Genomic DNA, 17,050 nt, shown 5'->3' with positions numbered 1-17,050 from the left:
ACATCTTTACAGACACCACAATGAGTGTGTGGTGGTGCCTAGATCGCATTTGTACCCAGCAGCATGCCATGTTGACTTGTGTAGTGCCAAATGTGATACACTAATTCAGTTTTATTCCCATCTTAAAGTCCACATTAAAGAGGGACGAAGAGTGACATGCCCCTTTAAGCAGTGTGATCAATCATTTTCAGTGATATCCACCTTTACCTCTCACGTATCAAGGAAACATAAAAATTAAACAGAGGTAAACCTAAGTGAATCCATTGTTGCCACATCACTTGTAACTGAAGCTGAAAGCTTTCAAGATATTGACAGTGATATGATGACAGGAGAACATAACTGGTGTAGTTGGAAATAGTGAGAATTTGGAAGTTAGTCCAGAAAATATCGATGAGACATTATTTTTGAAGGATATGGGTTTGTTTTTTTTGAGGTTGATTGATGAGTTATTGCTTCCATCTTCAGTCGTTCAGACTATCATTGAAGACATGCAGTCAGTTTATGATCAACCAGTCACATCTACTTTTCAAACTAAATTAGAAATTGGGTCATATGATAATTTCTATTCACATTCTCGTTATGTAAAATTTTACCCACACTAATTCTGAATGTATGCATTTGTTTTTCAGGCGCTTCATTGGACAAGTCCTATCAAAGCGGACAGGGAAGGTCGGCCACAAAAAGAAATCAGTCAACACTCGGGTTGCCAGTCTACTTAAGAAACTAATGGACTTTGAGTGGGACTTCATATAAGTGAACTCACTCATCCACTGACATACCACACACACACACCATACACATACTTTTCACACATGACAAAACATGCTTTTCATTTGTTAGTCGCACAATTTTTTTATAATGTTATGTAAATGTTTTGTTTTTTCAGTTAAACGAAAGTTTACTCCGAGGATTAAGTTTTAGTCATTCCACTTGAATCAGCCACTAATTTTGAGAATATTTTGTGATTAAAGTGGCTTTGGTTTTTCACATTTTCAAGTTTTAATAAAGCACATTTTGAAGTTACACTGCATTGTGTTAAATTTTTAATGTTTCAAAGGCTATATTTGTACGTTGTATTAAAACATGGTTTTATAGCAAGACTTCTAAGGGGAAATTTATAAAATCAAAAAAAAAAATATCTAGAAAAATAAAACCACACCTTTTTTTCTTAACAGTCCATTTCTCAACATAACATGTTTGTAGTTTACAGGTAAAAGTGCAAAAAAAAAAAACATTAATTAACTGTTGCTTTTGACAGTAATTTACTGTTAATGTATAAAATAACAGCTTAATGCTGTATTTCCAAAAACAGTAACAGACTGTAAATTTCAACAACAGCGAGACACTGTTAATTTAACAGTAACTTGCTGGCAACCGTGCTGCCAGTTACTTACTGTTTTTTAACGGGACAATTTTTAACAGTGTAGGCTCCTAAGTGGACCATAAGATTAAAAACCGAAAGTTATTTAATGTTTTTTTAAGGTAAAAAAAACTATAAAAAAAGTAATAAACAAGTAAGTAACTCCGCCAGAGTGTCTCTTTTGAGTCACTTTTGCAGGTCCCAAGCCCGGATAAAGGAGGAGGGTTGGAATTGTGACCTTTAAAAAAAATAAAGAATTGATAGAAGAAAGTTCATTTGTGGTTCTAAACATATTCAGGATGTTTTTACTCACCTTTTGTCTCTCCAGCGACGTTATTCCTCCCTCCTACAGCATCCATCACAATTACATGCACATGGTCAGTTATGGTCAGTTATGTAAATTAGGTGATGACGACATTTAGCTACTTCTAGGTACTTTTAGTACAGCCAATAGCTACTTTCCTTACTGAGGAGTTGGCAACACTGAGTACGTACACTTGAAGGCAGCAATATGTAGGCTACTGCAATAAAAACAGGCAACTTTTCATTTTAACTGGACAGCGATTATTAAAATCATGCAACTTGACAAATGTTTTTAATATTATTTTGTTATTTTAAAATGAAGGTAACATTAATGATGTTTAAGTGTTTTGGAGATCACACATTCTTTTACAAACTGAAGTTCATTTATCCATATGAAATATGCTAATCATGATGGAATCATGCTATAGCAATATGTTAGTAACTTGCTAATTATACTAACAACACGCTAGTTACATGCTAATCATGCTAGAAACATGCTAGTAACTTGCTAATCATGCTAAAAAAGCTAAAAACTTACTGACATGTGCTTTATAAAATTGTTAGCTGATGTTAGTCAGCTATTTATAACAATGATGAAACTAGTTTATATGACAGGATGAACACATTTACAACAGAAACTAACTGCAAACTACAAAGGAATATACATACCATCAAATGACCATTGGCCATAAAACTGACAATCAGCATGTGACAAATGAAATCCATACTTGGGTCAGAAAGTTTGGGCTGCCAAAATTAGTTTTTAGTTTTATATCACAGTGGACATATGGTGATTACAGTAATAAAACACAATGCCCATCCAGAGGTGTACACAAAATGACTATAAACTACATACAGTAATATATAAATACACTAATAAATAAATGTATACATACGTCTAGCTATTTATATATATTAACACATAAGTATTATGCAATCATTTAATATTTTTTTCCTTACATAGAACCTTTTGGGAATAAAAGGTCATTTAAAAGTGAGTAAAAAGAACCCTAGGGTGTATAGAACTCACCCTTAGATTTTTGTCTTCTAGTCACTTGTCTTCTAGTCACCCCTCCCCTAAAGCCAATAAGCCATTCTAATAACTATATATTAAATCCTTGCAAGACAATTTTTTTTTAAATGCCTTTATTGATTTGAGGAGTGTTTCAGTATTGAGAAGAGATTAAAGTTGAGAAAATATTTAAGAAAAGTTTAATTTCAGAATAACACTTGTAAAGATCAGATCAGAACATGTAAATGTAGTACAATCAAAGTAACTGTGTAGCAGGATGACTGCATGTGATCTTACAGGTATTTAGCACAAACATAACCCAGGGAGGTTAAACAGGGTTCATCGTTCCAACCTTTATCTATGGGGGTTAAAAAATGAAATATGTCATTCTCATCATTACTGTCATGTTAGAATCAAAATAAAATAGAATGTTTAAGACATGTTTGACAAATCAACAATTTTATGTTACTGGATGATTTGAAATTATATGACTGCAAATAATTATTGTAAATAAAAACACACTGCATTCTTACTTTCGTAGTTCAACTCCCCACAGTCCTCTTTACCAATATTGTCAGGTTGTCCAGGGGCCCAGTGGGTGTAGTCAAACGGAGTTCCATCAGTCCACAACCACTGTGCTTCCTAAAGAGCAAAGACAGTTATTATAAGAGTGCTCTACTGGACTTAGACTCCATTTAGAAGGTCATTTAGTTTGGCTTTGAAGAAGTCAAACCATCTTCATTACAAACTTTGGAGATTTCAGTCATAACAAACAAACTAGACAAAGCAAAACAAAAAATGCCACACAACTTTACTTACTTGTTCACCATCATGAGCACCAAACCAACAACGTGTGGAAGAAGAAGGCAACAGACTCATCAGAAAATCGTGTTCTATTTTACTGTGTACAGATGCGAGATTTGCATCCAGATTTTGGCAGTTCTTCTAAAGACATAGATTTTTTATTGTCAATACAAAATAGTCTTTTTTATCATAAAGCATTTTTAAACAACATTTTTAGTCATTTTCAAACAAAATCAGGTCTGACTGATTATTTGCTCATAATTAGTTTTCTGTCAATTTTATTTACAAAAAGGAAGTTTTATTTTTAAAAATAATAAAAATCACCTTGTAACTAACAATTTACCTCTGCTGTGATCCAGGTGACCGTCTGAAAGAAGAACCTGTAGCATCGGACTCCAAGATTTGTCCATCCATAGGGGCATTTTTTAACTAAATTAACTATCCAGTAAATCAACATAAGAAATATTATAATAATATTATGATAAATGTTAGTTGGTTGAATATCATACATTTCCTGCTATCCTTCTCCATAAAGCTACAAAACATCAAAGGTTTGGCAGAAAAGCTTTTAAAATTAATTTACGAGGTGTTTTAACAAATAAATATATTTGTTACCTTCTGCATTCCCCATGGAGAACACAATGAAAAGAAGCAGAAGGCTTCTCAGCATTGCCATGATGAAACTGAAAAATAAAAGTCAAGCATTTAAAATTAAAAGTATGTATTATACCTCACATTGTGGATTGTCAATGTATTTTAAAGACAAAGATACTTTAAGTCAAAAGGTTATTCAGTAGGTCTCTGTGCCAAAACTTACCTTGGTTTTCAGATTGTTGCCTTCAGAATTTCAGAGAAAGATTTTGTGAAGTTCCATAAAGAGCCTGTAAGATTCTAGAACATCCTGTGCTCTTTTCTTTACCTCCTAAAAGATGTGACCATTGCATCATGGTCATAAGACATGTTGTTTTGCTTAGCATCTATCTATCATTTTTCCTTTACTAATGCTGATCTGAAAGTTTCACTTCCTATATTATCCATATACACTACCGGTCAAAAGTTTGGGATCAGTAAGACTTGTAATGATGTTTTTTAAAGAAGTCTCTTATGCTAATCAAGGCTGCATTTATTTGATCAAAAAATACGGAAAACAAACAAACAAACAAAAAAACATTAATCTTGCAAAATGTTATTACAATATAAAATAATGGTTTCTATTTTAATATCCTTTAAAATATCATTAATTTCTGTGATGCAAAGCTGAATTATTCCAGTATAAAGTGTCACATGATTCTTGCTGAATATAAGTTTTAATTTCTTTCAAAAAAAGAAAGAATAAAAATTGACTGACCCAAATTTTTGAACTGTAGTGTTTATTGTTAGAAAATATTTCTATTTTAAATAAATGCTCTTCTTTTTAACTTTATATTTATTAAAGAATCCTGAAAAAAAGTATCACAGGTTCCAAAGAAAATATTAAGCATCACAACAGCTTCCAGCACTGATAATAAATCAGCATATTAGAATGATTTCTGAAGGATCATGTGACACTGAAGACTGGAGTAATGATGCTGAAAATTCAGGTTTGATCACAGGAATAAATTAGATTTTAATGTATATTAAAATAGAAAAACGTTTTTACAGAAAAAAATATTGTTTCAAATTTTTATGGTTTTTTTAATTTGTTTTTGGTTATTTTAATTCATAATTGTTTTCCATAAGCAACACCTATAAAAAACATAAAAAATTGTTCTGATCCCAAACTTTGGACCGGTAGTGTAGATTGTACTTCTAGAGTCTAGACAATAAACCTGTGTGCAATGATTGAACTGCACTCCTTGTGTCTGTCTCATTCTTGGCTCACAGGTACCTGTCTCTTTTCTGTGCTACATCACTCAACCAGAACAGATCTTCTTGAAATACTTGATCTCCAAATTCTTAATTCTAACAGCCCTGCTTTTATAATTTACTTGAAGTCAAGTGTGTTTAAGTCACGAGGATGATACCAGATATGATTGTTTGATCTCTGACTTGTGTACATATTAAATAAAATGTAAATATGGGAACTTTGGGTAAGATGAGCCTGTCTAGAAATACAATATTAGGTTAACTAAATATTTACTGTAAGTAGATTTTAAGGACAAGGAGAAAAAAAATGAATTAGCGCAAATTATAAATTATAGTCCTTTTTTTATATAAACTCTTTTTAAGAAATATCGAGCGATTTCTTTTCTAATGGTTTCATGTAGGAAGAAAGAACGACAAAGTGTCGTGAACATGGCTACAACACACTACTAATCACTAATGCTACTCAATCAGGCCTTTTTGCACATGCCTTGGGCAGCAATTATTTACATTTACATTTAGATTTATTCATTTAGCAGATGCTTTTATCCAAACCGACTTACAATTCATGGTGAACAGTGAGTTTGCTCTGCCTGCTACAGTATTTTCTCTTTGCCTTCATCTTCAGTGTCTCTGGCCCCTGTTAATGGCTACAGTTGGTTTATTTGCCCAGTTAAATAATAAGTTTGTGTTATAGTTCTAGAAGTTTCCTAACCATTAGTTAGAAGTGTATGCAGGGATCTCTTCTCAATTCACAATGTTGTCTACATTGCTTAGCCACAAATGTAAAAATTCATACCTTTGTGTAATTCAAACTGACTTACCGTTTGAACTGGTATATTGCCCAGCACTGCTGACGCAGTTTTGTTAGGCCTGATTGCTAAGAGCAATGAAATGATCAAATACCAGCAAGAATGCAGGGTGAGGACTTGGTTTTAATCATTGGCTGTTCATTAGATTTTGAGATGTGAGCTTGCACTCAATTGTTCAAGGGGCAGGTTTTAAGCAGACTAAAATATTAGAGATAGAGAAGTCTGGCATATGTCTCCAGGGTGAAATCTGTCACCTTCACTGGAAGATCGAGTTTAGATTGAACATTACAAAAAAAAAGAAAAAAAAAAGAAATAAAAACAAACATATTAATATTCAATAAGATCCATGAAATACAAAATATACCATGGGAATTTACATTTCATGCAAACTGTCGTTACTCTGCAGTAAAACAGAGAACAAATAAATAAATAAATAAATAAAATTATTGAAAAACACTCAAGGTGAAGAAACACCTCCATTATAAATGCAAATAAAACCTGCTCAGTTGAAATGAAATAATTTCAGATTATCTCAGATTATAATATTATTTTCAAAGACTATGCCACTAAATTCATATGCTCCTGATTTATCTGGAAAAGAGGGATCAGCATGACAATCTGAATGAAAAGTCTTGTCAGCTCAGGGACATTGTGATGTCTTTTGTGATACTTAAACACTCCACCAGTATATAAAGCCAATAGACACCTAAATAGATGCTTTTACATCTGCAGGAAAAGTTGCACTTATATTTTTATATATATTACTTACTAAATTACTAAATATTAATCTTAATTATATACAATTATTAATTTTTATTTTGCTATTTTTGGAGGTTTGCCTTAAAGCCATTTAAATTTTATCCAGCCAATGGTCCGTGGGCATGACATCTAAGTCTGAGACTACCAGAGATCTAAAATAACAAAATTAACTCAAAGAGTGGTGTAGAGAAACAAATAAATTCTGTTTGTGCAGACACACACACACACAAACACACACACACACACACACACACACACACACACACACACACACACACACACACACACACACACACACACACACACACACACATTAACAAGCCAGACACATGTGATATCACTGAACTAATCCACCTTTTTCCTACACCCCAGGATGCTTTATGCAAATTAGGAGAATAACTGTAAACAGCGAGACATTCACTCTATGAACTCAATAAGAATCAAAAACTGGGTTGATAAGGTGACATTATTCCAGTGTAGTAACTGATTACATGTAATCTGGATTACATAATCAGATTCTAAAAATTAAGTTGTAATTAGATTAGACTAAATTACATTTTATAATATAGCCGCAAGCACCGATCATCTGGGTCCAAGCATGGCCCATTGGGCAATTGATGTTGAAAAAACATCAAATGATGTTGATTTGATGTAAATTGAACTTCAAACATATTGGCCCACATATACAGTACATTAAAGCAATTTCAGTGTGGGATTAACTTCCTATTTTCACCCAGTTACCACCCAGACAGCAACCAGTGTCTGGCTCACATCTGTCCCGCATGGATTTCACATGGGCCAGATGTGGACCGGATCTGGGCCAACACTATGTTGCTGGGCACTGGAAGAAATTGCTGTCCAAACTGAATTTAAAATGATGTTCCTGCATTGTCATCAATGACTTATATTTTAAAGATTTGTTTTTGACATTATTTAAATAGGACAGTGTAACAACAGGAAGTGAGAGAGGGGGCGAGATCAGGAAAAGGCCCACAAGCTGGGATTCAGACTCAGGACGCCCATAACTCAGTGGTGTTTTATGTAGGCACGCTGCCCACAAGGCCACTGGCACCGACATCACTGACTAATATTTGACGTCAAACTGAAATCAAGGTGCCCGCTGGGAAACACCTCATGTAAAGGATACAGTTATCTTATAATGGCCATGTCTCTTTTCAAATGTAATAGGAGTAGACCTATTTAAGTGTCTTTCTATGGAAGTATTATTTTATGTACCATTTCACAACAGACAAATAATATTGCCTCTTCATTTTAACTGGACCACAATATATACAGTCATGTCTGACAACTTGACAAATGTTTTCTGAATTTAGGATATATAAATATGAAGGTATTTTGGAGATCACAGATTTCTTTGGAAATTGATTAGACTTAGACTGTTTAGTTTTTATTAAACTTCATGAAACTATAATGAATGTTATGCATAGTTAATCTATTGAACCATTTACACAGATTTTAAAAAACTATGATGATCTAAAATCATTTGTTGTCTTGTCCCTCCCTCTGATGGACAACATCTCTCATTTCCATTGGTAAAAATCAGAAAGTCACGAGGGTTGCCATGAGTACAGTTGAAGGCAGAGAAATTTAGGCTTCTGCAATAAAAACAGGCAACTTTTCACTTTAACTGGACAGCAATTAATAAAACCATGCAACTTGACAAATGTTTTTAATATTGTTTGGATATTTTAAAATGAATGAAACCCTCTTTTTTTCATGTGTGTACACTATGTCAATTATCTGATACCCTCTGAGTATTGTCTATGTGAACTAGACATCAACTGGTAAATTTAAATGTAATGTAAAGGAGGACAGAAATATACCTTAGGACATAAGCACAGGATTTTTTTTCTTTCACTTCTGTAAACATTTACATCTGTAAAAAATATTTTAATTGTTATTCAGAATAGAAAAAAGATAAGTAATATCCTGTGGTTTCCTCTAGTGGGCAACATTAGTACAACATGTTGTAGCCCATCGGCCAATTTAAGTTAAAACTTCTTTTTCAATCTCCTCTTAAAACAATTGACTGATTCAAACACAATTTTGCATGTATCATCTATAGATACTCATGACAAAAATTTATCTTAAGAATTGTAATTAGTCAAACTGTTTAGAAGCTATAAGCCAATACATTTTGTGGCCATGGCACCATGCACTTATTAAACTATATCTTCTAAACCAGAAGAAGAAGGGGGAAGGAGAAGAAGAAAAGGAAGAAGAAGAAGACAAGGAGGAAGAAGAAGAAGAAGAAGGGGAAGAAGACAAGAAGGAAAAGAAGAAGAAGAAGAAGAAGAAGAAGAAGAAGAAGAAGAAGAAGAAGAAGAAGAAGAAGAAGAAGAAGAAAGAAACCCTATTTATTAGCAAGGTAAAAAGATCAGCAAAAGACATTAAGTGAAAGTGATGTGACATACAGCCAAGTATGGTGACCCATACTCAGAATTCGTGCTCTGCATTTAACCCATCCAAAGCGCACACACACAGCAGTGAACACACACACACCGGGAACACACACCCGGAGCAGTGGGCAGCCATTTATGCTGAAAAGTTCTTAACTTTTATTTTTTTCCCACCCAAAAAATAGAAATCGCCAAATTTTCCTGGTCTGATTGGTCTGGCTCAGCAATCCAGTGACATTTGTCAATGTTAAAAAGATTAAGATGGCCAATCAAGTCATAGCAGGTGGGGTTTACTGTTCACAGAAGCAGAGTTCTCTAGAGCACGAATTCCAGTGCAAAGCATCAGGATTAACATCGAAAGAGAGCGAGGTAAAAAGAATGAAGTAAAACATTTTGACAGTTGTTTTAAAATACAAATGTTAAACGGCTGACAGTAATATCCTTATGAGGAACATTTTTCCTCAAATTTTGCCGTTTTGAATTGAAAATATGGTACTATTCACGTGACTCATGTATTTTCAAACTGTATGTGATGAGGCATAATTTGAAAAAAAGAGAGAATTTTCAAATAGTTTAAAATGATTAGGCTACTTCTCTATATACAATTGGACATAGAATTTTAATGATTCTTTAATGATGATGCACACACACTGAAAAAAATTAAATGTAAAAATACCTTATTCACAATTTAATTAGCACACACAAAAAAAGGGGCAATCTACAAATCACAATTTATTAATCACAAAAAAGGCTGTTTTTTTTTCTCACAATATATTACCCATTTTTCTTCCAATAAAAATGGTAGAAATAAAAAAAAAAAATCCAACAGGCTGAAAATGTATGTTTGGCTATTATACCACTATTATGTATATGGCATTGATAAATGTGACTCTCTAACCGATCTTTGTGACCTTACTAGATCTTATGCAATTCCAGCTCTGTTGTGATAAACTGAAAAAAAAAAGAAAGAAAAAAAAAAGTCTCACAAACATAGATATCCTAAACAACATCTTCTTGCAAAAGCTTTACCAATGATGCCTCAGTCTGATGCTTATCACAGTTTGTAATTAGCATTTGTTCTATGAAGTAAGAACCATACAGACAAGCAGCACAATCACACCAGTCAGCACTAGGTAATCAGATACACACAGTACATGTATATATTTTTTGTTTGTTTTTTTCCCTTCTCTGTTCTTGGTAATAACAAATATTGTATCAAAATACATCCATTATGTAAAATGCCATTTATAAACTGTGAAAAAGTGAAAAAGAATTTCAAACAAAATAGCACTAGTCCAAAATTTACAGGTGCAGAAAACCCAAACCAAACAAAAGCAACCGAATCCATCAGACGGAGGTCTCAGACTGCAGTTGTAGTACAAACTTGTGAGATTTGGGGTGGACGTACTCCTCACGGAGTTTGAGGTGAGGGATAGCTTTGCTGGTGACCACTAAGCTGAAGTCAGATGATTTGAGCTGGAATTCAGAGCCGTGACGGAGGGGACTGGTGACAGACGCTTCGCTGACCAGCGTCCACTGCCGGGTCTGCCAGCACTCTCTCGTATACTGCAGTGTGGGCCCAGCCATCAGATAGCTCTCCAGAAATGCCTAGCAGGGAACAACAGCACCCATATCTGTTCACTGATGTCTGTCAGTATCCTACAGTAAATTGATTTGATTAGAAGTTGTGTGTAATAATTGGGACTGGGAATTTTTTTATTTATATTTTTGAGCTGAATAATGACACTAATGTCTTTTTAGAATCTGAATTGTCTCCATAATTGATTATTTTCCTGTTTATCACTGTGAAGCTGCTTTGACACAATCTCTATAGAAATAAAGATGAATGAATAAATACTGTATTTGTTTTGAAACTTTGTGACTGTTTAAAAAGTATGTATATCAGTAGTATGAATGAAACTCCCGTGCTGTTACTGTCACGTAACCTACCAGCATGAGTTATGTTGCTTCACCGCCATTCACAAATCCTCTCTTGTGGCCTCATGGGATAGTAAATTATCCACTGAATGCACATTCTCCAATTTCCAAAGTAGTAGGTCATCCATTTTCGCCTACTGTTTTACAAATACTAAGAATTTGGACATACTAATCTTTTCAAGTACTGTTTTTCACCTACTATTTAGTATGGATATAGGCATATTCAGATGTAGCAAGAGATATTGATAGTGTATTTGTTGTTGTTGTTGTTGTTGTTGTTTTAAACCAGGCATGCACTACTGGTTCACAGGGCTAGTGAAACTTCTCAAATTCTCAAAATTTAAATGTTATTCCTCATATATGCCATCCATAAATACATGAAATGGGTAATAAACAGGTTAAGATTTCTGCAAAATCATTGCATGTTTATTAACTATTTTCATTGATTTGATTTCAATTTAAATAATGATATTAAACGCATTATTCAAATTGCTTAGAATCAGTGTAAACCATTATTCACATGGTTAAACTATTGCTAGCAATATTTGATTAGTTATGAGCATGGGTTTAAAAACCAATAGGATTTACTGATGCTAAATATATAAACCTGGTTATTATGTATTTAAAACATACTTCAGTTTATTAGTACTAGAACAGAAATCTGTTTTACCCGTTTTATTTATGTATGACTGACAAATATGCATCATATGTAGTTTATTAGTTTTTATTAAAACTCTGTAATCCAAATGGATGTAAATTGTATATACAATTTGAATATTTAACTTTAAACCTAAATATTTTTTGAGTGTCACTCCTGTTATGGGAACTTGAATTTTATATATTTGAGGACATTTTTGATAGGGTCAATTAGGAGATGTTTAGATTCATGCCACACAGTGTCTCACCTTTGGAGTCATGTTGTTTGTAATGCAGAATGCCAGATGGGCCTGAATACTGTCCATGCTGTGGCAGTGCTGCTGACGGGTGGTGCGCAGGTATTTCTGCAGTGCTCGAGCCATGGAGGGGAAGATGGCCTGCGCTGCCTCACGTGGATCCATCTCATCTCCTGGCAGCTTCTTTTTCTCCTCCTCCTGCAGCCGTCTAACGTGTGTGAACGCCTCCTCTACTGCCACCACCAGCCTAGAAGGAGAAAAGAAGATGTTGCATATTAAGATGCAGTAGTTTTCATTGAAACAACAATGTATCACATAATTCTTGTTTCACAAAGTCTGCCCCTCTATAGTTTCTCTTACCGTGCTCTGCGCTTTCGGACTCTTCTTTCATGCTCTGCTTCCTCGTAGTACAGCTCATTGTGGCTGGCGTCTCTCTGTCGTGCGGCAGCTGCTATTTTAGCCCGAGATTGAGCTGTTGCAGTATCGCTACCAGCACCTGGAAAGAGAAAGATTAGCATTGTGACAGAACAGATGCAATTTAATAATAATAATAAAAAAAACCTACAAAGTCACTTTGAAATTGTTCTATAATATAAAAAAGACAGATACCTTTGCAGATTATCATGCAAATGTGTAATTCAACAGAAGTCATTATTATGACGATTAATAAGTAATATAATTCTTTTTTATTTTATTTTATTTTATTTTTTACATTCGCAGTCATTTTATTGTCCGTTTATTTTCTCTCATACAGGTCATATACACTACTGTTCATGAGTTTGGGTTCTGTAAGATGTTTTTTCTTTGAAAGAAAATAATACTTTTATTCTGCAATGATGTTTTTAATAGATCAAAGGTGACAGTAAAAACATTCATGTTACAAAAGATTAATATTGCAAATAAATGCTGCTCAGAACTTTCTATGCATTAAAGAATCTCCCCAACAATTTAATAACAATTCGATTTAATAACTTTGCACACTGACATGACCGAACACGCAGGAAACCTTCATCCACCATTGGATAACTCCGTTGGGCCAATCGTGTGGACCTTACAATACCGCATTTTTGATCAAATGAATGCTGCATTCATTTGAATGCATACATTTATTGCAAAAAAGATCACTGGCAGCCAAGCACATCTTCATGTGGAATAGGGCCATGATGATCACACGTAATGCATATTAGCTCTATGTGCATAGTAATGCGGTGAACAGAATTATTTATGCATATTTATCCATATTCAGGTCACAGTTATAATTAATAATGCATGACAAGGGCAGCATGACTTTCCTTGGTAGCAGGGCAGCTTTGTGATCTCTTCTATAGCTCACTGAATCACCTCCAGAAATCACATATACTAAAAATGGACCAGCGAATCTTGAAACCACCCTTTCCTTGCTTGTTATTTGTATTTACATATATACACATAAAAATAGGATAAACAAGATACTAAACTAATTTAACACAAAGAAAAAAACATGTAGTTGAGTGTACACTATTTCAGAGCGCTTTGAAACCAGGAAAAAAAAAGATGTGGAATTTTTTGGGGGGTGGGGGGGTGGGTTTTTCTTCCTAGTGATGCATTATTAATACTCTGACAATCCGTGCAAAGCACAAAGAGCTACACTCTGCTGATTTTCATATACGCGCACACTCACACTCAAACACACATTCCTGGCCTGGTTCAATAGCCACAGGCATGAAGGAAGTTTTGAGTGCTTAAGGGGTTAACTTGATCCCACGTATGCATCTCTGCATCAAGGTGTACGTGTATGTATTTCTTGTGGTGACAGCACATCATGAATTTTAAACAAAGAGAGAGGAAGAGAGGGACAGTGTTTTTGAGATCTGGGGTGAGGAAGAAATATTGACTTTTTGGACAGATTTTTAGAGCATAGTGAGTGCAAAGATGAGTGCCTTCTTCACAGTAGTCAAGACATGTAGAAGGATTTCTTGATGCAAATGGTTTTTTGGATGAGTCTGTGACCTTGTGCACTGTGTACAATGACTGCATGCACAAGCAAATAACCAAGACGTGGATCACTTGAAAATTCAGTGTCTCGGTGAAAGGATTTCTGAATGTATTATACAGTATGAACTTACAATCGAAAAGATAGCTTTTCAGTTTGGCTTTAAACTCTGCAGAAAGAAACGTTACAGAAGATTCGTTAGATGTTGATGGTAACTGATTGACACAGTTGCTGCATTAAAAGTGTGTATGAGTGTTTGTTTTAGCACATCTACACACATTTAATAAATTCAGGACAATATTACTTTACAGCTTATGAGACTTGATGCTTTTAGCTGATTTAACCAACTGTAGATTTTTATCTTCATCCCAAGTATCAACTTTCTCAACTTATCTCAGATTTTTCTATTAAAAATCCTCATGAGGGATACAATTAGAAACAAAATTGGTTATATATAGTGGAAAAAAGCACAGGGTTACAAAACAAAGAATTTACTTTTTAATTTACAGATATAACGCTCTTTACTGTATGTAAATTGTTAAACATATTAATATACAAAGGATAAGGGAATAGTTCACCCAAATTAGTTTAAAATTTACTCAGCCTCAGGCCATCCGAGATGTAGATGAGTTTGTTTCTTTATCAAAACAGATTTGGAGAAATGTAGCATTTCATCACTTGCTCACCAATGGATCCACTGCTGCGAATGGGTGCCGTCAGAACGAGAGTCTAAACAGCTGATAAAACATCACAATAATCCATGACTCCAGTCGATCAATCAACATCTTTTAAAGCAAAAACCTGCATGTTTGTAATAAACAAATCTCTCATTGAGATGTTTTTACTTCAAAACTATTCCAACTGGCTAAAATTACAACTCCTCTATCCATACTGCTTTCTCTAGTGAAAAAGTCACCTTGTCTGAATCAGGAGAGAAATATGCACAGATGAAGCACCGTTAACAAGTGAAAACACCATCCATCAGTAATCAAGAGATGTAATGCTACATTTTGTCAAAATCTGTTCTGATAAGAAACAAATTCATGTATATCTTAGATGTCTTGACGGTGAGTACATTTCTAGCAAATTTTAATTTTTGCTTGAATTTTGGTATTCGTTTAACAGCAGTAAGTTAACCCAGCAATGAATGTATTGTGATTCAATGCATGCTTTAAAATGACATTTAAAATGAAATACATTAAAAGCTCATGTCAAGTTGTACTGAGGTTTACCAATTGTAAGGGTTTGCATTTAACATGGATTGCACTTCTCAGATGATTTGACTTTGGGACGAACATGCTGAGAAAGATTCACATGTTGAAAATCTCTGACATTTGATTGGCAGTTTGTGACACTGATCTTTTCTAAAACTAGAAGAGACATGTTGCATTACTTTTTCTCAGGACAATAATCTGTGAAGCAGGAGACGAAAGCTCTCATTTCTGTCTAAGAGAAAAATTTGATGTACAGTATTAAGGACATCTCAATTTTGATGCCTTTCCTATTTAGGGATTCCAAAATTACTTCAGAATGTATTTGTCAAGAGAACAATAAGGTCAGAAAACAGACAGTGATTTTACACAGATTAAACTCACCATCTACATTATAGACTTTTAGCCCAGCCAGATGTTTAGCTGCCCTGGACTTTGCAGCCGTCAGTAGGGCAGGGTTGTGGACTGAGAAATCCTTATAATAGTGTTCAAGAATTACCTGGGCTGCCCGCTGAATGCTACAGAGAGAGAGAGAGAGACAGAATCCCATCATGTATTTCATTAAACAGAGTCATTGGATGTCAGATAACAATAGATTTTATTCTGCTTTGTGTGTGTGTGCACTGTCACTTGATTCTGAAGCTACACTGGATCAAAAATGTTCAGCCAATGAAACAATGAGAGCAAGAACAAAGGAAAGCGATGGGCAGGAGAGAGGAAGGGAGAGGGGAAGTAACGCAGGGCAAAGTAGGGAGTGTCTGTAATGGAGTGATTAATGGACCTTTTTCCCTTGGCCCAACCTCAACTCATTAATGCATTAAAACAGTGCACACACACACACACCACACACACACACACACCAAACACACACACACACACACACACAGAGAAGCAATATGTTAATAATGATAAGAGACAGAGAAGCAATCAGTTTGAACACACAGACGAGTACATATAATATCTCAGCAAGAAAGCAGCTCAGCCATATAATCAGTTCTGAAAAATATTTCTTGTGTTTAATATATATAGTTGGTTTGCGCAGTATTAAAACAGTATTAAAATCAAAAGGATATTCAATGATTCTTATGTTTCAATGTAGAATCAAAATCAAATTCTTCTAATCAAAAAAACATTTTCACTGTAGTGTATATGCTTATATATTCTCTAAAAGGTTCCTCAGGCTGGTTCCTTACTGGTTTCTAGATTTTTGAACACATCAATAAATAAATGGTTTACTACAGAACTAAAATGATTTTTCTAATGTAAAACATTTAGGTTTTGTACAACTTTTTAGTATTAGTTGGAACCTTTAATTTGAAGTGACTTCCTCTTTCTTTTTACTTTTTACTAAAGAGCATGCAACAGACCATCAAACAGCATATTATAGTCATTTTAATCAAAGTTTGGTCATTGTTTTCAGCTGGCACCTGAGCTGTCCCAGGTTATAGTGGTGAGTCTCTCCATCGGTGGAGCGCACGACACAGAGAGAAAAGCAGGGCTGCAGATGTCGGATCTCCAGCAGAACCACTGCCAGGTAATGGATGAACAGCAGAGCATCCACCAATGATACTGCAAACTGCACTATGCCCTGGTAGTTCTCATCCTGTCAAGCACATATAGTAAAGCAGTAAGCAAAGGGAATCAAAATGACCTGCACTAAATTCAGTAATGTTCTTCAAAGAAAAGATATCCTGTTTTATCTTTATTTTCCGTGTTATAAAACA

General features: G+C 34.5%; 2 protein-coding genes across 6 annotated transcripts in view; both read right to left on the bottom strand.

Moving 5' to 3' along the window:
• Positions 1–2,846: 2,846 nt before the first annotated feature.
• On the bottom strand, positions 2,847–4,451 carry LOC109072853 (galactose-specific lectin nattectin-like). Its single transcript, XM_042731483.1, has 6 exons — positions 4,297–4,451; positions 4,095–4,162; positions 3,823–3,917; positions 3,495–3,620; positions 3,209–3,317; positions 2,847–3,033 (listed from the first exon to the last, which is right to left on the bottom strand). Exons 2-6 carry the CDS (start codon positions 4,153–4,155, stop codon positions 2,969–2,971), a joined length of 456 nt encoding a protein of 151 aa, XP_042587417.1. The 5' UTR covers positions 4,156–4,162; positions 4,297–4,451; the 3' UTR covers positions 2,847–2,968.
• A 6,171-nt stretch (positions 4,452–10,622) lies between these two features.
• Positions 10,623–17,050, bottom strand: part of LOC109096358 (vang-like protein 1) — a 28,589-nt gene continuing 22,161 nt past the window's right edge. For 4 of the 5 annotated variants that reach the window (XM_042731480.1, XM_042731478.1, XM_042731481.1 and 1 more), the window contains 6 exons: positions 16,754–16,929; positions 15,711–15,844; positions 14,249–14,284; positions 12,504–12,639; positions 12,156–12,390; positions 10,623–10,920 (listed from right to left, as the gene is read on the bottom strand). In XM_042731480.1, the coding sequence (XP_042587414.1) occupies positions 10,660–10,920; positions 12,156–12,390; positions 12,504–12,639; positions 14,249–14,284; positions 15,711–15,844; positions 16,754–16,929 (978 nt within the window). In that variant the 3' untranslated portion in view covers positions 10,623–10,659. The remainder of the gene's footprint in view (positions 10,921–12,155; positions 12,391–12,503; positions 12,640–14,248; positions 14,285–15,710; positions 15,845–16,753; positions 16,930–17,050) is intronic. The other variant, XM_042731482.1, reaches the window with a different exon arrangement.

The sequence above is a fragment of the Cyprinus carpio genome, chromosome B9, assembly GCF_018340385.1.
Source record: "Cyprinus carpio isolate SPL01 chromosome B9, ASM1834038v1, whole genome shotgun sequence".
NCBI classification, from domain to species: domain Eukaryota; kingdom Metazoa; phylum Chordata; class Actinopteri; order Cypriniformes; family Cyprinidae; genus Cyprinus; species Cyprinus carpio.
This window is presented reverse-complemented; position numbering and strand designations above follow the sequence as displayed.